Here is a 26,935-nt window from a genome sequence, read left to right as displayed (position 1 = left end):
TGCAGAATAAAGAGAAAGCATGTGTTCTTCCTCCTCATCAATCCATGGAGGAGACAAGTCAAGTATGCAGACTTTTTTCTCCACTAATAAATTGTCCTTGCAAGCAAAAAAAAAAAAGTCCACCAATGGAAAAAGATGGCACACAGGTCGTTGTTTCTTACAAGACGAAGAAAGGAATAAAGTTGGGGAAACAGAAGTCAAAGAAAGGGGCTGCAAATTAATGGTGGTGGTGTGTGTAACAAGGACCCTCTTGAATCAATCCATGGCCATTGGCCAAGTATGAAGCATCCCTTGCTGTATCTTAATCCATTAATTGAGGGTTTGCTCAGTTTTTGATCAAACTTCTTCATGTGATAAGAGAGGGAAGACCAGAAGGAAAGGCTTCACCTTTGAGCTGGAAACAAATGGGTGAGTGGCTTCTTTATTGCATCACTGTTTCCTCCACCAAAACTAATTCAACTTGAGGCCATAATGAAGGCAAATGGTTGCAAAGCAGACCAAAGCACTCACTCAGCAAACAAGGAATGGCACATTAATGCATTCAATGAATCCAGGAGAAGATATGAATCGAGGTCATAATGAAGGTGCAAAGGAATATCATAAAATAACTCCTCAGTAATTCAGAAACACTAGACAAAATGAACTCATTAAACTTCAGCTAATGATGGTGTGATATCAGAATCTTGTAATGTCTACAAGGAAAATTTTGGGGTTGAATTAGTCGAATGTGTTAAAGCATGTACATGCATTTTCTCAACAGCAAGCCGCAGATCTTCCGAGCGGAACTAGTTTCGCCTATTTGCCCAATTCCTAGATTGGTTTCTGAATTTCTGAATAGGTTGCCTGTTGATGTGAACTTGCTTTGGTAAATCTTGCAACTCCATCACTTGTATTGTTCTTTGCTTTTTTACTGCATCAAATGAAACATGCGATAGCTATCAGAGCTGACTTTCTATGTCGAGAGAAACAGATTGAATCGGCAAGTTAACAAACCATTTTCTGCTTGCTGATAGCCTTCATGAAGCTTGCGCTTTGCAGCTTCGAGCTTAGCCCGCACGGATGCTTCCTCAGAGCATTTTGATTTCTAAATGGAATTGAAGTGTTTAGAAAATCCAAGCTCCTTTGAACAAGCATAGTTCCAAGTGTCCAGATGAACTTACATCTTGTGGAATCATTGGCAGCTTTCTTTGAAGTTTAGCAGTATCCGGTGGCAGTTTAGTTTTCGTCTCAGCGCATATTTGTTGCTCGGAGGTAAACCTCATCGGTCTGCCAGTCCCAGATTCAGCACTCAAAGGCTTGGTCTCCTTGCTTAGAATGTTTTGCGAATTCGATTGCCCGATAGAGAATCTTTGTGGCCTTGATTGCTTCATCTCATTATCATGTCTTCTCGCATGAAGCTTTTCTTCTGGAAGTGCTGACTTTCGTGCTTCCTGTTTCATCGACTCTACTCTTTCATCTCGAACAGATTGTTTCTGCATCCACTTTTCATGATCTTCTTTTTGGTTCCTTTGAGTTTCCCATTGCTTGTCCAAGTCCCTAGTGTTTCTAAGATCTGCAGCAAATGGCAGCGAGACGGTATTAGTAATCTAGGTAATTCGATAAGGAGAAACCAGAAAGTGAAACCTGGCTACTTACTTCCATCATCGTCCATTCCATCGAAGAACTTGAAAACCAAATGGCAGGCAAACACATCAAAGAGAGCCGGATCAGTAAATCACAATGATAAAAATTTAAACAAATGCTGCAAAATATAACATCTTATACCCCAGAAAGCTTGATGGAAGTAGTCTGAGCAGCAAATAGAGCTCCCTCATCTAATGGAGGAAAAGGAAGCCCTTCTTCTTCAAACTCACCAGAACCAAGAGAATGCACAGAGTTCTCTGTAAATCACAAGTTCTTAGCTAAGTTAGACGATAAGAGGCCAAAAATTGTCCATAAGGCCACCAGAGAGAAAAATGGCATACCGGCAATGGCAGCAGTAGCACTGACCCATTCGTCAACTAAAACCTTCCAACCACTGCCCAAAAATAAAACCGAATTGATCAGAACAATCACAACACATGCTATAAAGGTCTCTTTAACCATTTCTGAATCACTCAACGCATACCTAAAAGGAATTAATAGGGGCAAATTGATGTCCAAGTTAAGGGAAGATGAAGCAATGAAGAAAACACTTTTTTAGACTGGAAAATTTCTCCAATTAGCTAAGTTGCAAATGGGTTACAAGCTAGAATTGAGCAAATACTATCCAGTAACTATCAAACTAAATTGAAGTTTAAGCAACATGTTTGATATGAAGATCACTGCATAAATTTCTACTGGAACTTCAAACGATTGACAGAGTAAGAGAAACATACTCGATGAGAGTTCGCACAAGGTGTCGAATTTGCTTCGAAACATGTTTTCGCAAAACGTTAACAGCCTTTCCGATCTCGGTGGCCTGTGTTCCAAAAGAAAAGTTAGAGGAGATTCATCAATTCAGCTTTAGATTTATCTGACTCGTCAGAGGAAAGAGATTCAGATAAAGCAGATAGCACACTGAATCAGCACCTTGAGGACATCGACGGTGAGCTCCATGAGTTGCAGCCGCCTCAACGACTCGAATAAGACGTTGTCAGACTGCAAAAGAAGACTCGCACCGTGAGAAAGGTTGAGGTTTTAATGCAGTAGAAGAGGGCAGGAATGGACCTGATCATGGTGATTGGAGAGGACCTCCTTTATGCGCAGGACCTCTTCGAGGGTTTGACCCTCCTCCTCGATCTCTTCGGTGAGCGCCTCCGCCTCGTCGAAGGTGTAGTTGCTTACGACGCGGTGGGAGAACTCGGGGCCGTCGTTGCAGCTATCGAACTTGCTATCCTTTTCTGCGCTCGCAGCCCTCTTCACGCTGCCGCGCCCTTCCTCCGCCTCGGCCCCGTGCGGCTCGACGCGACCGCAGGCGAAGCACCGCGGGAGCAGCGCGGCGAAGAACTTCTCCACGATCCGGTCGCGCCTGCTCCGCAGCTCCTCGGGGTAGTCGGAGGCGGCGACGAGGATCGCGTGCTCAATCACGTCGAAGATGTCGGAGTCGGCGCTGCGGAAAAACTTCCGCCAGTAGTCAACTGACCCAGAGGAGCTCGCCATGGCGGCGGCGGCGTCAGTGGAGGAATTCAAGGTCGCCAAATCCGTCACAAAAAAACCTAAAACAAAAAAATCGAATCTTGGACGCCGATCCCGCGTCCGGTGACCGGAATCGCTCGAATGCCACAAATTTTTTCGCCGATCAACGGCGGCTTAAATTTTTGTCTCTATAGCAAGAAGAAAAACCGATTTTTTCCGTAAAGAAAAAAAAAAGATGTTTTTTCGCTCATCCACGGATGAGTCCGATGTATCACAGCCCCAAAATGTAAAATTTCTTGAAGAGTGAGGAGGAAAATTCCGATCGTCTGTGCAGCTCGATCGCCGCGGGGGTTGTGCCTTTTAGTCGCAATCTGACGATGATGATTATTATCTTGAAGCCCCGCACTTATCCGGATCCCCTTCACCCCGTCCCTCTCTCTCCCTCTCTCTCTTCTCCTTGCTTTGCCACGCGACCACGACCGCCAAATTGGGTAGATGAATCGACCATAGAGTCCGTTGCCTGCGTGTTTTTTTCTCTCTCTCTCTCTCAGGAAGATTGGTCGAGTCCAAGCCGCAACTTTAGCCCGCGGTTTGCCGTAAAAGGTCCAACCTTTTCCCGCCGCCCAGAAGGAATGGAGAAGTCCGCTGTACACGAAAACCAAATTTACCGCTAAATCATGGATTATAAAAGGGTTAGTAAAGGGCCTACCAGCGATTAATCAATTTAAAATTCTAATCACAACAATAGCGCAGTGAAAAAAAGAAAATTGAATGAGACAACAAATTTAAAAAAAAAACAGGCTGTCGTTATTTCAGTCGATCCTTTAACCATATAGTTCAGATCCGTAATTCCTAATTTATTCGTAATCCTTTTTCTCATTTATATTTTAGATATCATTTTATTTATATTTAAATTTTTCTAAAAGACTATCTAACTAAAACAAGCATCTACATCACATACATTATTCAAAAGTTTTTTTTTAAATTTTAGATAAGATACCTAAAAAATCGTTACATCAATTACCCTATGCATTCTCTAAATTATGTATTTATGAACAGTACTTTTCTAAATTTAAGGAATGAATTTCATTCCCTAAATATTATAGAGGAGAGAGAAGAAATAGGGAAACTGATATATAATGTATTAAAAAATAGATATCTAAATTTAATAAAGTAATTTTTTTATTCTAAATTATATATTTTGGATAGGAAATCTGATGTGAATGCTCTAGAATGAAATTAATTTTATCCATGTTCAAATGGATAAAATTTAACTAAAATATTCTCACTTACACAAAAAAAACAATAAATTCATAAAAAAAATAAATTAAAATAATATAGGCAAACTTTAACAACTTTATCCATGTTTAAATGTTTAAATCGACAAAATTTAACCAAAATATTCTCACTTAAAAAAAATAAATTCATAAAAATAAAATAAAATAAAATAAAGTAAAATAGATAAACTTTAAGGATACGTTTAGTTGGGGTCCTCGATGATTCCTGAGTAATGTTCCATGTCCGATATGTCAGTAAAAAGGACATGTAATCCGGAATCGAAAAAATTCAGAAAATTGAAGTTTTTCTTGATTCCGGGATTAACGAAATTTTTTTATCCAAAATATCCTCGAATAAGAGAAAAATATAAAGAAAAAGAGTATAAAATATATAAAATAAAATAAAACCCTTAAAAATAAAAAATAAAAAATAAAAAATAGAAAAAAAACATTAAAAATAATTAAAAAAGGGGAAAACATAAAAAAAAATAGAGAAAATAGAACAAATTGTTAAAAAAATTTAAAAAAAAATAAAAAAAATTCGTAAAAATAATTTAAAAAATAGAAAAAAATTTCGAAAAAAATCAAAAACATAAAATAAATAAAATAAAAAACGTAAAAAAAAAAGAAAAACTTTAAAAAATACACATAAAAATAAATAAAAATATAAAAATAAAAGAAAAACGTAGAGTTTAAATAATAATAATAATAAAAATAATATATATGGTTGTTTTTTATAAAGTATTAAATTAGATTGTTCATTAAAATCTTCAAACAAATAAGTTTTTGTTACATTATCTAGGTTGAACCAAATAATATTTGGTTATATTTTATTCCCCGTAATTTTAATTATATGATTACTTGATAATCACATAATCAAGTACATGATAACTGAAACCAAATGCACATTAACTATAAACTATATAAATGTATTATTAATAAGTTATACAATTTTTCAGAAAAGTTTGAACTTAAATAAATGGTATCCAAAATATAAATGAGAGAGGACTTAGGAAGAATTTAGGGATTACGGATCAGGGGATCCGAATGACTAAAGACAAGTAATCTAGATTATAAAAAAAATAATAATAATAAAAGGTTAATTAATAAAGTTATTATATATGTATATACATAGTTTTAATTTTTGTTAAAAATGTATAACTTTTTAAAAAAATATCATAATATTTAGATCTGAGTATCAAAGGGGCTACTTAAAAAAAAATAAGTAATTTATTGAACCGCATATATGCTTTTTTTTACTATATAAAATGGGTATTCCGTTTTCATATCTATTAAATCATCTCGTCGTCCTCGGGAACTGTATAATAAATTAATTTTTATGGAAATATAAAAAAAATTTATGAAACTCATGATTAATCAATTCAAAAAATTAATATCTAAGTAAAAAAATAATTATATAGTCATATTTAATTATATCCCTATTTTATAAACAATTAAGTAAAAATATATCACTTTACTATGGTAAAAAAGAAAATTTGAGCCAAAGCTTAGGTGTCATAGTTAGATTCTTTAATAATACATCAAACATCTGGAATTTAAAATTCAATTATGGTGTATTATGAATAATTTTTTTAATGGATAGTAACTCGAAAATGCTAACAATTAGGATAGATTTCTATATTTATTTTTCAAATTTATTGATAAACAATTTTATAAAATTTAATCAACCATCTTTATAAGTAGTTGAATCAAAGGCTTGGATAGTTATTGTCAATTAAACAAAAACTAAAGATAAATAATATTTCTAAATCAATACATATAAACAAATAAAATAAGGAAAAATTTGCATGTAGTCCCCATTGACAAATATAATTTTGCCCAATAAAACAAATCTTTGTTTTCACTCCCTATTCAAATATACTTACCTAATTACCCCTGGTATTTTAAGTATAAAAAAGTTTAAAAATATGTATAATTCCTCTTAAATTTAGTACATTAAATTAGAATCTAGTATATTTTCTATCAAATGGAGCATGATTTTTTTCCACCTCAATTGGATGGAAAAGATACTAGATTTTTTTTTAAATGATTCTCAATTGAATAGAAAATATACTAGATTTTCTTTAAATGGTGCTAAATTTAGGAGGAATTATGATCATGTCCAAGAGTCGAGTAGACGGGCGCTGGGGACGTGGCGCTCTATGCTGTCTTCGGATGACCTCCAAGATGACGTGGACCTCTGGCGAACCTGCAACAAAGCCAAGCCGGGAAGGGGTTCCCGGCGACAACCCTTCGACACTCAAGTCAGGCGATAGCGAGATGAAGTAGAGGCAGAATAACGGGACTGTAGCTACAGTGAAAAATCGCGCATACTTCCGTCGAAGTCTGGGGGGGCCTTATATAGGATCCTGGGGAGGTGCGTGCACACTTCTCGAGACGTGCACGCATCCCAAAGCATACCTTAGAATGACCGTGTTAGAAAAGTGTGTCTGACGCCATACCACAACCGTCCGAGCATATCTCTGACATAACAATGGAACCTTCTACCGTTCGATTCTTTGTTCGGTCCAGCCGCCGACCATGCTGTCCATCGGTGGCACCTAGCTCGAGAAGGATATCACCAGCTGTCTGCCTCCTTTGTCCTCTTTTGCTCCTTTTGTCTGTTTCCGGGCCGAGCGGGAGGGTCGCTCGGCCACCCCCGCGATCGGGCGTAAAGCCGTGCCGGACCGAGCAGGAAGGCCCCTGGGGCACATACTCGGTCGGGAATGCGGCCTTAGTTGATCTGTAGCTCAGTCGAGCGGACGGGCCGCTCGGCACAGCAACTCCTCGATACGAGCAAATCATGAGCGTCGGAAGCCCAACCTGTGGTCGAGCTATCTTCACACCAGCCTTGGCGCTATCCTGGCTGAGCGACCAAGGGACATCTCCGATCGGCAAGACCCTTAGGTTGACCCTCTTGACTTTGACCCCCACGTGTCGTTGACCACTGCCCATGTGGGTCCCACTATGCTTACCACAGGATCACATGTCTTCCCTTCAAGTCTAGTCGAAGGAGGTCGCAAGTCTGACTGACTGGACTATTAGCCTGGTGGTGTGACAGCCGCTCTGCCACTGACGAAAATGTCTCTCCGCTCAGGCACCATGGAGGTGAACATTACCGCTCGGCAGCCTATCCCCTGGAACTTCAAAAGTTTTGGTTTGCCACTGATTGCCTCGTCGGTCCAATGGCGGTCAATGCTGACGTCTTTAGGATTCCCTCGGAATTCGCACAAATCCTTGCCATTAAAGCTGAGCACACGGTCACGGCTGCGTAACAGGGCTCATTAAATGCGATCCTGTGAGCGGGCCACGCGTGGCAAGGCCGCTGTCATCGCACGATCGGACAATGTGACCTCTGCTTTTTGAATTTGACGGTGAGATCTGGTCCTCAAGTCTTGTGACCTGAATCCAACGGCTTGGAGGAATCGAGCCCCGTTTGTATAAAGCCCTCATCACCTTCCTCCGCCGCCTATCTTTGTGCTCGTGCGTCCGAAGGCCTTCGTCTGTGTTCGGTACTCCGGTGAACTCGTTCCTCAGCATTCCGGCAACTCCTATTCTTCTTCGATAACACTTTTCCCTGTAAGGCTTCTCCACTCCTTGTCTCTTTGTTCTTTCGCGTTTTTCTTTACACTCTAGTGGTGTTTGTGCCCCTTAGGCACTGTCCCGATCATCTCCTCCATCGACCCCTCCGTTTCTCTTTGGGTTTTGCATTTTCTACTGTTCCGGCGATGGCTAGTCCTTCTCAGCCTTCGGAACTTGCTCCTGGCCCATGGTACACGACCATGGAGTCACGATTCGACACACGCAACGCGGAGAGCCTGACCAATGCCCTCAACCGTCCTTCTAATTTTGAACTGGTTCTAGCTTCGCCTTCCGACCGACCACACATGCCGCCGAGCGGCACGATCTGCTTCTTCCGAGAGCAATTTGTGGTCGGGCTACAGTTTCCTATCCACCCCTTTATCCTCGAAGTCTGTAACTTCTTTCGCATTCTGCTCACCCGGCTCGTCCCTAATTCCTTTCGCCTCTTGCGTGGGGTCGTGGTGTTATTCAAAATCCACGACATACCTCTCCGTCCTGAGGTTTTTTACTACTTTTATTATCCCAAGCAGTCCGAGCTGGGCACATATTTGTTCCAGTCTTGGATCGGCTTAGTCTTTTTCGATAAGATGTCTTCCTCTAATAAACACTGGAAAGATTACTTCTTCTTCCTGCGACTTCCCGAACTGCCTCCCTTCCGAACTAAGTGGCAGGTCGGGCTTCCTACTCCTCCCGTGCTAAAGAGATATAAGACACGACCGGACTATCTCCAAGCAGCAAATATGCTAGCCGGCCTGAAGCTCGATATCCATAAACTGCTACCGAGGGGGTGATGTACATGTTTGGCCTGAGTCCGATCTGAAAGAAGATCCCGAGCAGCTTTGGTAAGGAATTTACTTGTGTTTTTACTTTGAGTCTAACTAATTTTCTTCCTTATCTTTCGCAGCGAACATCATGACAGAGTCCGTGCTATTCGGCATCCTGAAGAAGAAGGTCGCCGCGATCGAGGCGGCAGCGGCCAAAGAAATGGAGCGACTTGACATTGCTACGGTCAGCTCTCGTGAGGGTGAAAGCGAGGCGGATGTTAGGGAGTCCGCCGCTCAAACCTCTCCTGTGGAGGTGGTGGGCGAAGCAACTTCAAGCCGACAGCCTACCGCTCGGGGCGATGACTCTGAGCCAGAGGATGATCTTCCCCTTTCCGGACGAAAGTGACGCAAGACAGGGACGCCTATGCTTTTAGCCACTTCAGCGGTACAAACGTCCGAACAGACGGGCACGCTCCCCCCCCAAAGAAAATGTCCCATATGTCGAGGCCCTCTCCTCCGATCGACCCCCTCCCAGCTGGATCTGCCAGCTGACCCCCATCGCAGCGCAGCCGGTCAGTTCCTTGCCTCCAGCGCGTCAAAGGATTCATCTCTCGGGCATACTTTCTGCGTCATCCGACCAACCATCTGGTCCTTCAGCATCCGCTCATACAACGCCAGGCGGGCGCCGCACAATAAAGGGCGTTCTGCACCTTCCCACGGAGACCTACATGGCAGAATCTGAGCGGCCAACGACCCCTGAACACGTTATCACCATCAGAGGCCTGCTCGCCAAAGTATGGGAGGACGCCCGCGCCCGTGTTGCCGCAATGCCCCCCGGTCTGCTGGCCAATAGTTACCTACAGCACGCCACTGGTGTAAGTTTTCTGTCCATACTCATTCATGTTGTTTTTTTTTTATGATCGGCACTGAACAACTCTTTATTTGTCACAACTGGGAGGAAAGCGTGGTCATCACCAGTCGTATGGCGATGTTAGAGGAAGAGCTGAAGAAGCTCAAAATTTTTTGCGGGCCATCCTCCTCTCAGGCACCATCATACACCGAGCTGCAGAAGGAGCTGGCCAAGACTAAGGAACTGTTGGAGGCCAAGCGAAAGAAATCGGCTGATCAGGCGAACCTGTTGAGCCAGTTCGAAAAGCAGGTCCAAGCCTTCGACCACAAGATAGAGCTAGCGATTACTCAGAGGAATAGTGACATCGCTGATCTGGGCGCGAAGAACGTCGTTGCTTGAGCCCTGGAGCAGCGGGTGAAGGAATTGGCCGACCTGCTGGACGTCGAGAAAAAAGGCCGCTTGGCGGAGGTGGTGGCTCTCAAGGACGAAATGAATGCCCTTCAGGAGGCCCTCGAGGCCTTGCGCGCTGTGCTCAAGGAGTACCAAGAGGCCGAGCTGAGCCGCTTTGCTATAATGAGGCAGAGCTACATCCGCTCGGATGAATTCGTTCAGAAGGTCTGCAATCAGCTCGTCCTCGCCTTCGAGGTGGCCATCACTGCCACGGCGGATCATCTGAAGGCCAAGGGTCATCTCCCGGAGTCATTTACCATCCCCGTCCGAGAACACGTTGCGCTTCTCACTACCATACCAAAACATGTTTTCAACTACCTTGAGTGAAGTGTCTTTGTAATTCTGCCGCTCGGTCGGAAAACCTTATTTTGAATGGAATTTTACTTTTTGTTCTGTTAGCTTGTTTTCCCTGGTCGGCGCAAATAACCGTGTGGCCCGAGCGGGTTCTTTGCTAGAGGGTCATTTTTTTCCTTCTTTTGGATTTATAGTCGCCGCTCGACGGTCTTCAGGGCGGGAGTTTATAGTCACCAGTTTGACTCTAGAGTTTAATGTAGCCGCTCGACGGTCTTCAGGCCGGAGGATTTATAGCCGTCGGTTCGACTCTAGAGTTTAACGTCGCCGCTCGACGGTCTTCAGGCTGGGGGGTTTATAGTCGCTGGTTCGACTCTAGAGTTTAACGTCGCCGCTCGACGGTCTGATGGAGCGTAGCCGTTCGGTGCGAACTTGTTATACCCTTGTGTTTCATGATTTATTCCTGCAATCAAAGGGTACCAAAGAACGGAAATACACATAACTGATTACATTGGCGTACCTTTCACGCAGCTCGGTACGACTAGAGATGTATAGCGCTCCATGGTCATTCTAGCTGTCATCCGTCTTCATCTTCCTGGTAGTAGGCGCCCGATCGGAGCTTTTCGATGACCTTGAAAGGCCCAACCCAGGGAGCCTCCAGCTTGCTCACATCACCGACCGACTTCACCTTCTTCCATACAAAGGCGCCGACCTGGAATGCCCTAGGAATCACTCGTCTGTTGTAATTCTGCTTCATTCTCTGTTGGTACGCCATTAGCTGGGCGGCTGCTTTTGGCTTGCACCTCGTCTATCAAGTCCAGCTCCAACTGCCTCCGTTCGGCGTTACTTGCGTCGTACTTTTGCACCCGATCAGATTCTACTTCGACCTCCATGGGAACGACAACCTCCCCTCCGTACACCAGGTGGAAAGGCGTAACCCTCGTTCCCTCCTTAGGGGTAGTGCAGATCGCCCATAATACACCTGGGAGCTCATCTACCCAGCTGCCTCCGACATAGTCGAGCCGAACTCGAAGAATCCTAAGGATCTCCCGATTGGAGACTTCGGCCTGCCCGTTGCTTTGCAGATAGGCCATGGAGGTGAAGTGCTGCTGAATGTTGTACCCCTCGCACCATTCTTGGTGCTTCTGTCCAACGAACTGTCGCCCATTGTCGGACACGAGCCGACGTGGGATGCCGAACCGACATATTATGTGCTGCCAGATAAACTTCTTGATCATCTGCTCGGTTATTTTTGCCAGTGGCTCGGCCTCGACCCATTTGGAGAAATAGTCCACCGCCACGAGCAAAAACTTTCGCTGCCCGGTCGCCATAGGGAATGGTCCCACAATGTCCATGCCCCACTGGTTGAATGGGCAGGATACTATAGACGCCTTTATTTCCTCTGTTGGCCGATGGGAGAAATTATGATACTTCTGATAGGATATGCAAGTAGTGATGGTACGAGCAACATCTTCCTAGAGAGTCGCCCAAAAGTACCCGGCCAGCATAATCTTCCTTGGCAACAAGCGACCGCCCGGATGTCCTCCGCAGGATCCTTGATGCACTTCCTGTAAAATGTATTCCGCATCTTCCAAGCTGACACATCTTAGCAACGGTCTGGAAAAAACCTTTTTGTAAAGCTGCCCCCCGATGAGGGTGAACCGACCAGCTCTCTTTCTCAACAACTGAGCTTCTCCCCGATCGGACGGCGTAGCTCCCGATCGCAAAAATTCCACTATGGTCGTCCTCCAGTCGCTCGGATACGCGAGGCCCTCCATCTTGTCAATGTGAGCTACAAAGGATACCCGCTCGATCGGTTGTTGGATAATGATCGGTGATATTGAGCTCGCAAGTTTGGCCAATTCATCCGCCGTCTGGTTATCCGCTCGGGGAAGTTTCTACAAACTGACTTCGTCAAAGTTGGCCTTGAGCTTTTCGAAGGCCTCCGCGTACAGCGTCAGCCTTGCGTTGTTTATCTCGAAAGCTCCCGAGAGTTGTTGAGCGACCAATTGTGAGTCTGAATAAATTAGAACCTTACTGGCTCCTACATACCGAGCGGCCTGCAAACCAGCTATGAGGGCCTCATACTCCGCCTCATTGTTAGTAGCGCAGTAGTTCAACCGAACGGACAGATGCGTACGCTCTTCTTGTGGTGAAATTAACAGAATGCCGATGCCGCTTCCCTACCTCGTGGATGACCCGTTTACATATACCTTCCAAGTGGATCCGGGCTCGGGGTTTTGCACTTCGGTGATGAAGGCTGCCAATGATTGGGCTTTAATGGCTATCCGGGGTTGATACTGTATGTCGAACTCACTGAGCTCTGTTGTCCACTTGATCAATCGTTTGGACGTCTTGGGATTAAGAAGTACTCTTCCCAAAGGGTTGTTCGTCATGACGACAATTGTGTGTGCGAGAAAATAGGGTCGGAGTCTCCGGGCAGCGAGGACCAATGCGAAGGCAAACTTCTCAAGGCAGTGTAGCGAGATTCAACATCCTTTAAAATGTGACTCAGAAAATACACTGGTTGTTCTTCGTCGTCCGACCGTACTAACGCCGAGCCAACAACATGTTTGGTCAAGGATAAGTAGATGTGGAGTGGCTCGCCGATAGTCGGCTTAGCTAATATAGGTAAAGAGTTCAGATAAACCTTCAATTCTTCGAAGGATCGGTCACATTCTTCATCTCAATGGAACTTGGTGGCTCGGCGCAGAATCTTGAAAAAAGGGCAGACTCCAATCAACCGTTTTGGATATTAATCGTGAAAGGGTCGTTATCCGACCGGTAAGGCGTTGTGCTTCCTTCAGATTTCTGAGAGGTGGCATGTCTTGCAATGCCTTCACTTTGTTGGGATTCGCCTCTATGCCCCGCTCGGTGACGATATAGCCTAAAAAGCGATCGCTCTTCGCTCCGAATAGACACTTCTGGGGATTCAGCCTGATTCTATACATCCTCGATATCTGGAAGGTCTCCTCTATATCTGCAGAAAGGTCAGCCACTCAGAGTGATTTAATAAGTATGTCATCGACATATACCTCCAAGTTCCGCCTGATATGCTTCCGGAACACCTTGTTCATGAGCCGCTGATATGTAGCCTCGATGTTCTTCAATCCGAACGACATCACATTGTAGCAGTAGGTGTCATCCGCTGTGATGAATCTTACCTTCTCCTGATCACCTCTGGCGAGCGGGACTTGGTGGTATCCCTGATAGGCATCCAGCATGCATATTAGTTCACACCCAGCGGTGGAGTCCACCATTTGGTCGATTCGGGGCAGAGGATAAAAGTCTTTTAGGCACGCCTTGTTCAGATCCCGGAAGTCGATGCAGACCCTCCACTTGTTAACTGGCTTGGAGATTACACCACATTTGCAAGCCAGCTCGGGAATTGCACCTCTCGTATATGACCGGCCTCTAGAAGCTTATCGACTTCCGCTCGGATAATGACGTTCTGCTCGGCACTGAAATCCCTCTTCCTCTGCTTCACGGGCCGTGCGTCCGACCGGACATGGAGCTCATGCTGCGTGACGCTAGGCGAGATGCCCGGTAGCTCGTGTGTTGACCACGCAAAGACGTCGTGGTTGCGTCGCAAGCACTTGACCAGCTCTTCCTTCCGGCCTGCTTCCAGGTCGGATGCAATGAATGTGGTGGCCTCCGGTCAGCTCGTCTGGATCTGCACCTCCTCCTTTTCTTCATAAACTAAAGTCGGAGGCTTTTCGTTTATAGTGCTTACCTCCAGGCGCAGCGCTTTCTGAGCGGACTTCGATTCTGCTCGGATCATCTTCACATAGCATCGTCGGGCGGCCAACTGATCTCCCCGGACTTCTCCCACCTCGTCCTCCACGGGGAACTTGATCTTTTGACAAAAAGTGTAGACGACCGCCCGGAACTCATTGAGAGACGGGTACCCCAGTATCACATTGTAGGCGGAGGGGACATCGACCACAATGAAGTTTGTGGTCCGCGTCCTCCGCAGCGGCTCTTCTCCCAGCGAGATGGTCAACCGGGTTTGCCCCACTAGCAGAACCTCATTGCCAGTAAATCCGTACAGCGGGGTTGTCATGGGCAGCAACTCGGCTCAGTCCATTTGCAGTTGATCGAACGCCTTCTTAAAAATAATGTTGACCGAGCTACCTGTATCAATGAATATGTGGTGAATAGTGTAATTTGCTATTACCGCTCGAATGATGAGTGTGTCGTCATGCGGTACTTCTACTCCTTCAAGGTCCCTGAGTCCGAAGTTGATCTCAGGGCCCTGTGCCCGCTCCTGACTGCAGCCTACTGCATGGATCCTTAGCTGCCGAGCGTGTGACTTTCTGGCCCGGTTTGAGTAACCGCTTGTTGGTCCACCAACAATGATGTTGATCTCGCCCCGAGCAGTGTTGCCTCTGTTTTCTTCCTCCCGAGTGGACGGTCTCATTCGGTCCTGCGAGACTCGGGGATTGACCCTCGGTTGATGATGATGTTGTCGTTCGGGGGACTCCCTAGCCACCCGCCGGCCGGTACTCTGGTGTCGATGGCGTCGATCGGGTGAAGGTGATCGGCGTCAATAGCTTCTCGGCGCCGGGTGAGCAATCAGGCCAAGACTCCGACAATCACAGGTGTTGTGGGTTGCTGAGTGGTGAAGCGAACAAAACATGGGAGTCAATACCTTTTCTTTTTGCTTGGGTAGATCGGCTGCCACATGTTGGATAGCGTGCGGCCTTGTTTCCTGATGAGGGCACGTTCCCTCAGTGCGGGGCTCTCTTGGTGGTTGATGGCTGGCCGGCGGCCTCCGCTCTGCCGGAGCTGAAGGCTCGGATGGGGCTTCTTTCCTCCTGGCTGCCTGAGCTTCTTCCACGTTGATATATTCGTTTGCCTTCTTCAGCATGTGGTCATAGTCGCGGGGCGGCTTTCGGATGAGCGAGCGGAAGAAATCTCCGTCGACTAAGCCCTGAGTGAAGGCATGCATCATTGTCTCGGATGAGACCGTAGGGATCAGATATCCATGGCTGCCTGGTTGAAATGTTCGATGTTGGCTCGGAGGGTCTCTTACGACCCTTGCTTCATAGAAAATAAGCTGACGCTGGTCTTCTGATAGCGTTGGCTGCTAGCGAAGTGGTGGAGGAATGTCGTCCGGAAGTCTTTGAAGCTCCGAATTGACCCGTCCGGCAGTCTCCGGAACCATCGTTGCGCCGAGCCGGATAATGTAGTGAGGAAGACTCGGCACTTAACTCCGTCGGTGTATTGATGGAGAGTAGCAGCGTTATCAAACTTACCGAGATGGTCGTCTGGGCCAGTCGCACCATTGTACTCTCTAATTGCCAAAGGGGCATAGTGCTTCGGGAGCGGATCCTGCAGAATTGCCTCTGAGAACTGGCGATTGATTCGCTCGGGCGAAGCATTGGTCCGAGGCACCTTGCCCTTCTTAACGTCCTGAGTGAGAGCCTCATCGGATGACCCTTGGTTGGCCTGGGCGAGTTCGGAGGGAGTTTGGAATAGAGCCCGATAGAATGAGACTGGAGCGGGCGACACCTCTCCTGGCGTGCCGGTCTGCCCCTTATTCTGCGCCCAGGTAGAAAACTGCTCCGGTCGGTCTTCCAACGCCGCTCAGCCGCCAGATGCCGAGGTGGCTTGCGCCTTCTGCTGCTGCTCCATTATCTTTGCCGTTCGCGCCTGGATGAGTGCGTCGAGTTCTTCGGGAGAGAGCGTCACGGTGTGTGAACGTCCAACTTCCTCCATCTTCTCGGCTCGGATTCAGGTGCGTTCCCACAGACGGCGCCAATTTGATTCTATCCGAGAATCGAGTCGACGGCCGCTGGGGACGTGGCGCTCTATGTTGTCTCCGGATGACCTCCAAGATAACGTGGACCTCTGGCGAACCTGCAAAACATATCCTATTCTAGTTTAAAGTGCTGAATTTAATAGGAATTATACTCATTTTTAGATTATTTATACCTAAAAATATGAAGAGCAATTTTAATATAAAATATACTCGAATATACTATATTTTTTTAAATGATACTCAATTGGATAGAAAATATACTAGATTTTCTTTAAATGATACTTAATTGGATATAAAATATACTAGATTTTTTTTAAATAGTATTGAATTTAGCAGAAATTATATTAAAATAGTAAAAAAACTATGCTCAATTTAATAGAAAATACACTCGATTCTAGTGTAAAGTGTTGACTTTAAGAGGAATTATACTTATTTTTGGACCTTTTGTACCTAAAAAATCTGAGGGGCAATTAGGTAACAATATTTGCATGAAGGAATTGAAACAAATAAAACTTTGCATGCAGGGAGTGGAAACAAAATTTTTTATGAATAGAGATTGTATGTAAAATTCAAATTCTGATTGGAGATGTTTCTCTACTTTACTCCTAAAATAATGATTAAATTATATTAAAAATTAAAAATATTTTTTTAAATAAATATGGATATGTCTTTAAGTGATTATTTATATTATTTAAATAAACAATAAACTAATATCCATCTAATTATTTAACTATTTATTTTTTAAAACCGAGTTAAAAGGTCCTTTAGATTAGGGACGACAATTTCACCTGAATCCGATGGAGGATCCGACATCCGACCCGAATAGAGGAGGGTATAGAGGGACTATCAATACCCAATACCCGACTAGAATACCCGATTAAATAATATATATACATATATTAAAGAAAATTTTCTTTTTCCAAAATCAATGTACTATTTTTGTTGATATTAGGAGGAGACTATATAGATGTTTAATTTATTTTTTTTAATTATATATATATATATATATTTTTAATAGGTTATTAATTTTAATATATTTTTGTTAAATGATAATAGTTGAATAGAAAAAAGAAAAATTATAACTATAGAAGATATTCGGATATGAGTATATCCATCATAGATTCTATACCCGATGGATATAAAGACAGAGGATATAAAATCCAATTTAAATCTGATCCATTAACATTCCTATTTTAGATCGATACGACTGAATGAATTAATAATAATAATAAAATCATGCAAATGCAAATAGTAATGAAGGAAGGAGCAGTGGCCCCATGAGACGGCTGGCAGTGGCGTGGGGTCCATTTTGACTTGCCGGTGGAAGGCCTTTGAGTCCTGTGAACGTCTCCACATAGGTTGATCCAACGGTACGATCGGCTCCTAGAACTCTAATCTGACGGTGATAATGAGAGTTTTAAATTTAACTTAACCTGAGATTGGAGGAGATCAGGGCGGTCAGTCAGCTGGTCGCCGCATAAGTCGGCAGAAATTCGAATGCCAGCGCGATGCCGTATCCCCTGTGAGGTTACCGCAACACTACGACGCGATTTCTTTTTAAAATACATTGTATTCTATGCAAAATAATTATTTTTACATAAAAAACAATTATGTAACCGTTGAAAGACGGATGATTAGATACGACTGAGTTTGTTAGAAAATATCCAACCGTTGAATATTGACCAGCAGTTAGTCTTTTATTAGTAAATATGAAAGTTAGATGAGTATTTTTATTTTTATTTTTTTGTTAAAGTCGATATTTTATATGATAAATTGGCCTTGTTTAGTTTGTTATTCCTCATTTAAAACGCTTGACTTGTTGCTTCCTCCACACGCTGCGCTGCGACTGCGCATCGTCTGCCGCTCAGCAAATTAAACAAGCAAAAGCGTGCATCACATGCCAATGCGTCGCGCAGTGCCGAGCGCGAGGTGTTGGACGTTTTGCGTCGATGGAGACAAACAAAGGCAAGGAAAACATGCATGCCAACGATTGATGGGTGGACCACGTCCCCGTACATTGGGAAAAAACTTGGCACGCAAAATGCATGTTAATTCCTTGCCGTGTGTCCTGAGATAATGCAGTGGGGATCTAAGATTTTAAATGTACATAATAATAATAATAATAATAATAATAATAATAATAATAATAATAATAATAATAATAATAATAATAACTACTCCCAACTTTATATATTTTGTTGGAATGTAAAAAACTAAAAAGGAGAATATTTGTTTGAAATTTAGTCCTCTACGGATTCAAACTCGGAGGTGCCTTAAAAAAAATCATTAAACTAATGTAAATTCATACATGAGTATGGTGTTTCAACTTTAATAAATTAATAGATGATTTTTTTACTATGTAATTAATATAATAATATTGGATTGATAAGTCGTCCATTATGAATATTTTTTGATTTATTTTAATAATCAATATAAATTTATGTAGGATCGAATCAATCATATTAATCAGTGTAAATTAGATATATGGTCCAAACTAAAAAAAAATTACATGTTCCTTTATATTATATTAATTTTACCGTATATATGTACACACTTATATTGTGGATGATTCCTTGGGGAATGCGCGACTGAAATTGATCCAGTCATCTCTATTTTTTTTTTCTTTAAATCCTAAATTCTAAATAACCAATATATATATATATATATATTATACCTCATGAACACCTAAAATTTTTTATTTTTATTTTTTTTAACATAAAACACTATAACACAACTCCTAATTTCTAAAGATAAAATTTGATTAACTTAATCCTAGAATTAAAAAAATATATTTTTTAAAAAAAAGTACTATAGAAATCGAGACACCTACATTCATGTCTAGACACCTTGATCATTATTGGAGACGAAATCCACATCACTTCATCCGCAACCTATCAAAATCTTATTTATATATATATATATATATATATATATATATATATATATATATATATATATATATATGAAAGGTTCTGGATTCAATAATTAGTAGTGTAATTTTCAGAATAGTACTGTGTTCTATTAATCGTCAGCAGATTTAGGGGATTATTGAAAATGTTCATGAGGTTTAATTAATACTCAAATTAAAATAATAATAATAATAATAATAATAATAATGCTTTTTCTCAGCGCCTTTTAGCTTTGCTTTTACGCTGAATCCTATTCTCTATGGGGAGGAAAAAGCAATGTTCGAAGGATACTTGCGATGTTATTGTGCCCGTCCCTGATGTAGTTCCAGATCTGTCCGCGCTAGGGTTTGAGAAATCTCCTCATGATCCTGGGCCTTCTCTCAGTCCTAGGGGCCCTTCATTGGAAAAGTTCCCTGATCTTAGGACTTCTGACCCTGAGGTTAGGGTTTCTGCTCCTATCAATAATGAACCTAAAAATGGAGTCTCTTCTGGTGGTAATTCCAAATGGGTTGATCTTTTCCGTCAGAATCGTGTTCGTGCTCCAGGTTGTGATCTTTCTTATATCCCGCCTGCAGTGAGTAACGGTGTTCGTGTGGTGAAATTTCGTTCTACAGAAGTTCTTGAGGAAACTCAACGGTGGCAACATGCTTTGATTGGTAGTGTTTATGGGTATTCTCCTCATTATAAGCAAATTGAGAATTTTGCTCTTAATCGATGGAAGCAATATGGTCTTTCCTCGGTGATTCAGATTAAGGATAATCTTTTTCTATTTCAATTTTACTCTGATGCTAGTAAAGATAGGGTTCTTAATGATGGTCCTTTCTTTTTTAATAGTAGGCCTCTCATTCTTAAAGCTTGGATTCCTCGAATGAAGCTTGATCTTTGTGACATTCAGGAGCTTCCTATCTGGATTCAATTACCCTTGCTTCCTTGGGAGTTTTGGACAAAGGACATTCTTAGTCGAATTGGTAGTATTCTAGGCAAGCCTCTTTTCTGTGATCTTTGCACCTTGAGACGAGATAAGCTTGGTTTTGCTCGTATTTTGGTTGATATGTGTATTGCTGGGGACTTTCCTGATTCTATCATTCTTGAGGATGAGTTTGGTATCCAATTCACCCAGAATGTCATGTATGAATGGAAGCCTATCCCTTGCAGTATTTGTAAACAATTTGGCCATGATATGCACCTTTGTCCTTCTGCATTGTCTAAATCTAAGCAAGTCTGGAAGGAGAAAGTTAAACATCCTGTTATAGCTGTTGCTACAAATCCTGTTGCCACAAATGTTGTTGCTTCTGTTATCTCTAATTCTGCCTGCGAGATTGCTGCCATGTCTATCTCTTCTGCTAAGATGGCTGCAGTTAAGGGTAAGGCTGCTTTACCCACTGTAGCCTCGTCTAGTAATTGTGAATCTGGATCGACACTCACTTCTAAAAATGATGTGATTGTATCAGCTCCTTTAACTGGTTCTACTCCTGTCATTATCCCTCCTTCTACTGGTGTCATTGGGGAAGGTAGGCCACGGAGAATTATAAAGCCCCCTGATAGGGGTCAATGATTTGCTCCTGGAATGTCAGGGGATTGAATGATCCCCTTAAGCAATCAGAGGTGTATCCTTTGGTTACAAAATATAAATTGATAGCTTTAGGACTTCTTGAAACAAAAATAAAGCCGGATAAAAAAGATAAAGTCCTCACTCGTTTAAAATTGTGTAATTGGTCCAGCCTTGATAATTTTCATTTGCATGCTCTAGGTAGAATTTTATTACTTTTTGATGGCTCAAAAATCACTTTTACTGTGGAAAAGGTTACATCTCAGTTTCTTCATTGTAAAGCTTGTTTGGGATCCAAAATTTTTTGGTGGACTCTTGTATATGGCTCAAATTCCCCTATAGAGCGTTCTGTTCTTTGGTCTGATCTAGTTGACCTTGCTCTTTCTACTTCTGGTGCTTGGCTAGTGCAGGGAGATTTCAATGCCATTTTGAATAATTCTGAGAGAATTGGAGGTGCCCATATAACAAATTGTGGATCTGAGTTTGAGGCTTGTCTTTTTAGGTGCGGTCTTTCTGAGCTCAGCAACCATGGTTCATTTTTCACTTGGACAAACAACCAGGACGCCAAGTCTCGTATCTGGCGAAAGTTGGATAGATGCTTAATCAATTCTGATTGGTTAGATGTGTTTCCTGGGTCTGATTATGAGGTCATTAGTCCAGGATTGTCTGACCATTCCCCTCTTATTGTTCATATTAGGAATTTGATTCCTCGACGTGCCTCGTCTTTTAAATTTTTTAATATGTGGACCACTCATCCTCATTTCAAGCAGATTGTTTCTGCAGTTTGGAGATCCCCTATCTCTGGCTCTCATATGTTTGTGCTCTGGTCTAAACTCAAGTTGCTAGCTAAGGAGCTCCGTGTTCTTAATAGAGTAGAATTCTCGGATGTCTCTGTTCGTGTTGCTAACTGTAAAGCTTCTTTGGATCATTTGCAGTCAAATCTTCACCAAGCTCCTCTTGATCAAGATCTTTTAGACCAAGAGCGAGCTTTGGTTATTCATTATAGATCTCTAAAATTCTGTGAAGAGAGCTATTTCAGACAAAAAGCTCGTGCTGATTGGTTAAAGTTGGGGGACCAAAACACTAAATATTTTCATCAATCCCTTAAACTTAGATATGCTAAAAACAACATTGTATCTCTTCGTCTTCAGGATGGCTCTATGTGTTCCGATCATCCTACTATCTCTCGTGCTATGATTGACTTTTATGAGGACTTATTGGGAGTTGAGTCTCATGCTCGAGTATATTCTGATTCTTCTATTTGGCAGGCTGGTAAGCTTCTTTCTTCTGAGCAAGCTACCTACCTTTGTAGGCCAGTAAGCTATGATGAGGTCAAATCCACTCTTATGGGTATGGGAAGTAACAAAGCCCCTGGTGTGGATGGTTTTAATGCTTACTTTTTCAAAAAAGAATGAGATATTGTTGGCCCTTCAGTTTTTGCTGCAATTGATGAATTTTTCAGAACTGGGCGTCTATTGAAGCAATTCAATTCCACTGCCCTTGTGGTTATTCCAAAAACTCCCAACCCTTCTGGCCTTACTGATTACAGGCCCATTGCTTGCTGCACTATCATATATAAACTCATTACTAAAATCCTTGCTACTAGAATGTCTCAAGTTATGCCCTCTATCATAGCTTTGAACCAATCTGCTTTCGTCAAAGGTCGCAGAATAGCAGACAACATTTTATTGGCCCATGAATTTGTACACAACTATCATAGAAATAATGGTAACCCAAGGCTTACTCTGAAAGTAGATCTACGGAAGGCCTTCGATTCAGTGTCATGGGATTTTTTAGAAGAAGCTCTTTTGAATCTAGGTTTTCCTTCTCAATTTATCGATTGGGTTATGACATGTGTTAGAACTGCCACCTTTTCCATTGTTATTAATGGGGGTTTGGAGGGCTACTTTCATGGGAAAAAGGGAGTTAGACAGGGTGATCCTATTTCCCCTCTTCTTTTTGTTATTGCTATAGAATACCTTTCTCGCTGTTTTCACCATTTAATCCCACCTGACTTTGGGTTTCACCCTGGATGTCGTACTCTTCAAATTACTCATCTCTGTTTTGCCGATGATTTGTTGGTATTCTGCCGCGGTAGTTTTAACTCAGTCACTCAAGTTATGTCCATTCTTAAACATTTTGAACAAGTTTCTGGGCTCCATATCAATAAGGGCAAAAGTCTTGTTTTCTTTTCTGGTGTTACTGATCATATCAAAGCTGAAATCTTGACCATGTTAAACTTCAAGGAAGGTTCCCTCCCTGTGACTTATTTGGGGATTCCTTTAATATCCTCAGGTCTGAAAAAAGAGCATTGTGACAAAATTATTCATAAAATCACTGCTAGAATTACTTGCTGGACTTCTCGTCTTCTCTCTTATGGGGGTAGGATCCAATTGGTGATTTCTGTTTTACAAAGTCTCTATGTCTATATGTGTTCTGTTTTTATGCTTCCAAAATCGATTATTCAGTCTATTGACAGGCTTTGTCGGGATTTTCTCTGGCATGGCAATTCCAATTCCAAATCTAGACCTGTTGCTTGGCATGATGTTTGTCTACCTAAAAAAGAAGGAGGCTTGGGACTTAAGTCACTGTCAATCTGGAACTGTGCTGCAGTAGGCAAAAATATATGGTTTCTTTTAACCTCTTATGAAAGTTTATGGGCTGCTTGGATCAGGGCAAATAAGCTTCGAACCTTGAGTTATTGGGGGATAATCAAGCCCCCTGATGCCAGTTGGTGTTGGAGGAAGCTTCTTGATCTTCGCTCTATGTTTAAGGGTTTGTTTTCTTACTGCCTTGGTTCTGGTATGCATTTCAAATTTTGGACTGATCCATGGCTTCGGGGTGTTTCATTGATTGAGAAATTCCCATCTATCTGTATTGTTGATGCTAATATTTCTAAATCGGCTTATGTTGCTGATGTTTGGCATGACAATCATTGGCAGTTACCTGATCCTATTGATTCTATTACTGCTCAAGCTTGGGACTTTATTACTGCCCATCTTACTTGTTCTAATGATTCAGACATTATTTCTTGGAAGCTTACCACTTCTGGCATATACTCAATTGCTTCTGCATATGAATATTTCAGGCCTAAAAAGCCTGTTGTGACTTGGTATAATTTGATTTGGGGCTCTTCTCATGTCCCTAAATGTAGTTTTATTGCTTGGCTTGCAATTAAGGGGAGACTTGCTACTCGTTCTAGACTGCTCAGATGGGGGGTCACCTCCTCTGATCTTTGCAGTTTGTGTGGTATTCATAGGGAGACTATCCCTCATCTTTTTTTCGATTGTCCACTTTCAGCTATGGTTTGGACTAAGATACTACATTCTTGTTCTATCCAAAGAGCCCCTTTACGTTGGAATAGAGAAGTCAGTTGGTTTTCCAGGCATGCTTCTTCTAAGTCCAGACGCTCTCAGATTCGTCGAGCTGCTTTCTGCTCTACTGTATATTGGATTTGGAGAGAGCGCAATGATGTTATTTTTAAGGGACAAACTCCTAACTCTGAGCATATTTTCCTTCATGTGCAAAATTTGATTCGTTTTAGATTTTTTGATTTGTTTCATCCCTGGATTGAACACTCTCCTTGGGTTGTATAATTTCTGTGAATTTGGAGGACTATTTCTGTATGTTTTGTTGTATTTCTGTATGAATGACAGCTAATAAAATGAACTTCATCAAAAAAAAAATAAAAAAATAATGAATTAGATAACACTTACCAATATGATCAATTAAACCCTATAAAATTTTTTTTATTGAACATCAACCTAAATAAAAAAAATACGGATTTATGTATGGACTGGACTGTGCTATAGCCCAGCCCAAATATATGATTAATAAAACGACACATGCATTTCTCCGTCAAGGTCGAGACTTTGAAATGTTCCCTAATTCATTTTCTTACATCGACCTGCTCGATTAAATAATAAATACCATCGAATCAAAGAAGACAAGTTCTAATTATTTTTTAAACAATAAATATCTTTTTAAAACATTCCTTACAAAATTCCATCTAAACCGTCTAAACAATATACTAATTTTATTATAAAAATATAAAAATATAAATTAAATATACGAAGAATAACTTTCTAATTAATTAATTATGCTCATCGTCTTCTGCCCGTCCTCCTCAATAATATTGCATCCCTTTCCGTCTCTTTTACTCATATTCATGCCCTTTTTTTATTACTGCTCACAACTACGACCACTCTCTCCGTAGGTTCTTGCCCTGGAGGTATAGTCATCGATAGAATCGTCGTCGGGCGCAATTGCCATGACCGAATCGATATGGCCTCTATGTACGGTGTATCCTTACATTAGTGCTGGAGACAAGCAATTGCGATTGAGATCCTGTGTGAGACACTAGAGCATAGCCTCATGCCGCACTCGAGGACCGACTATCTTTATGTAACCGTCAGCTATACACTCTCTAACGGTGGTGTTAACGTCCAAGTTTCCATCATAGTTCCCAAATTTTCTAACGTCTAAAATTAAATTAACTCAACAATTTAAAATCCATTCAATAAAAATTTAAAATCTTATAAAATATAGGAAGATACAAGATGATGATGTGTTTATGCAAAATAAACTTAGATCTCTTCTGCAATATCCTTAGCAGAATCAATTCAGGATTAATATAATCCACCTCTAATTCCTGGATCTATTCCTAAGAACATCCGTCACGGATAGTCCAGCATCCTATTATGCGGCTCAAATTTAGTTTCTTGTTGAAGGACGTGTCCATTTTGATGACGATAAAAATTGAAGCTTTTAATATAAAACAGTAGTTGGGTAGTCAGATGTAGGAAGATCCATCTGCACGGAATTTAGAGAAATATATATTATATATAATCTTATTTTGTACTTTAAAAGACTAATTTATAAATCGAACTCGATCTCACACTAATAATTTTACCATGGCTCTATGCCCCTTCAAACTTAATTTTGGTGATCTTAATTAATACATAACCTAATTAAAAAAAATATTTCTTTATCGATTCTCGTGAATAGAGTATACTCATTATTATTACTTTATAAGATAAAATACTATTTATAAGATAAAATACTTATCTTTGTTATGTGACCGATACTTTCGATAGCAACTTTAATTTGGATATAGATCTTAACATGATTAGAACATCCACACATCTACAATATCTACATGAACACATATCGCGTTGGTGGCACGAACTCAAATTCGGAGAAAAACCATCTTCATGGTGCTAGCCACTTTAGGAGGTTCACCTAAGAAGAAGAAAATGAGGAAGAAGATGATCAATCTCATTTAAAAATTTCACTCAAAAGGTTTTTATATTTATCCAATGAATACCAAGAGTTTCATGCCTTTTGGTATTCCTTCTTCAATGCATAATTAATTTCTATTAATTATCTTTAATGAGTTAAATTTTAACATATTGGATTAACCATTAATCCAATAAGTCAATTCATATCTATTAACCCAATAAACCTAATCATCTTATAATTGGCTCCTAGGGCTAATACTAACAATATAATCTCCCGCATGCACTAGTGCCAATCACTACAAAGATGACACCAACACTTTGGATTAACCCATTATTCTTAAGGTCCATAGTATTTTAGTCAAACTAAAATAAACCCATCTCTAAAACAACATATTCTTTGTGTGTGATCCAATAGATTCTCGTAATGTTGATAATATATCTAAAACCATTTTAGATACATAAGCAATGAGTGACATCTAGCAATGCATCATTCCTACCCAAGTGATGAGAATGTCGAGATCCGAGCTAACATGTTTGTGTCTATTATCTTGTATAACTTAGTACTTCTATCTTTGATATCTAGATTGATCGATGAAGCATAGACTGTGTCATCCTCTTATCAATCTTTATGTTTCTTAATCCTTAAGTAGACACACTTATTCAATATCTCATATTGACTAATTTGGGCATAACCATACATTCTTGTGTCCTATTTAATCAAGGGGCTCATAGATATCACTTCTATCATATGGAAGGGTTAGATCTCATCTACATCACTCACATCCCTTCGAATAACGTATTGCATACCCAGTGATCTACTTTATAGTCCACCTTGTTACATGTAATGTTTGCCGATACCAAAGTACACAACTCCTTATGTAGGGAACCATAGTGACTTTAGGTCTAAGGACTATTCATATCAATAGTCACTATGAGAATATTTATGACATTTATATAACGATCCATGAAACATTTTCATGGCAGTCAATTCAGTACATATTCTCTAATATATACCTATATGTCAAATTGATATCTTATATTCATAACTTAAGAGGTTAAGTCATCAATTGACCTACATGTCAGTCTCAACGCACTAATATTATCCTTGTATATTAGTGTTTGACTAGGAATAGTCTATAATAGTGTGTGTGTGTGTGTGTGTG

At 41.4% G+C, this 26,935-nt stretch overlaps 1 protein-coding gene across 1 annotated transcript; it reads right to left on the bottom strand.

Annotated features, from left to right (window-relative positions):
* Positions 1–576: 576 nt before the first annotated feature.
* LOC122040937 (probable mediator of RNA polymerase II transcription subunit 26b) lies at positions 577–3,599 on the bottom strand. Its single transcript, XM_042600425.1, has 9 exons — positions 2,689–3,599; positions 2,551–2,619; positions 2,358–2,440; positions 1,965–2,017; positions 1,765–1,880; positions 1,636–1,663; positions 1,161–1,552; positions 994–1,084; positions 577–910 (listed from the first exon to the last, which is right to left on the bottom strand). Exons 1-9 carry the CDS (start codon positions 3,118–3,120, stop codon positions 786–788), a joined length of 1,389 nt encoding a protein of 462 aa, XP_042456359.1. The 5' UTR covers positions 3,121–3,599; the 3' UTR covers positions 577–785.
* Positions 3,600–26,935: the final 23,336 nt, after the last annotated feature.

Source organism: Zingiber officinale, chromosome 2A, assembly GCF_018446385.1.
Source record: "Zingiber officinale cultivar Zhangliang chromosome 2A, Zo_v1.1, whole genome shotgun sequence".
Classification (NCBI taxonomy): domain Eukaryota; kingdom Viridiplantae; phylum Streptophyta; class Magnoliopsida; order Zingiberales; family Zingiberaceae; genus Zingiber; species Zingiber officinale.
The sequence above is the reverse complement of the archived record's forward strand: the minus strand, read 5'-3'. Positions and strand labels throughout refer to the sequence as shown.

Coding starts and splice junctions, on each gene's coding strand:
- LOC122040937 (XM_042600425.1), bottom strand. CDS start 3,120: ATGGCGAGCTCCTCTGGGTCAGTTGACTACTGGCGGAAGTTTTTCCGC. Junction 1,664..1,764: donor CTTCCATCAAGCTTTCTGGG/GTATAAGATGTT, acceptor TTGGTTTTCAAG/TTCTTCGATGGAATGGACGA. Junction 911..993: donor CTATCAGCAAGCAGAAAATG/GTTTGTTAACTT, acceptor CATTTGATGCAG/TAAAAAAGCAAAGAACAATA.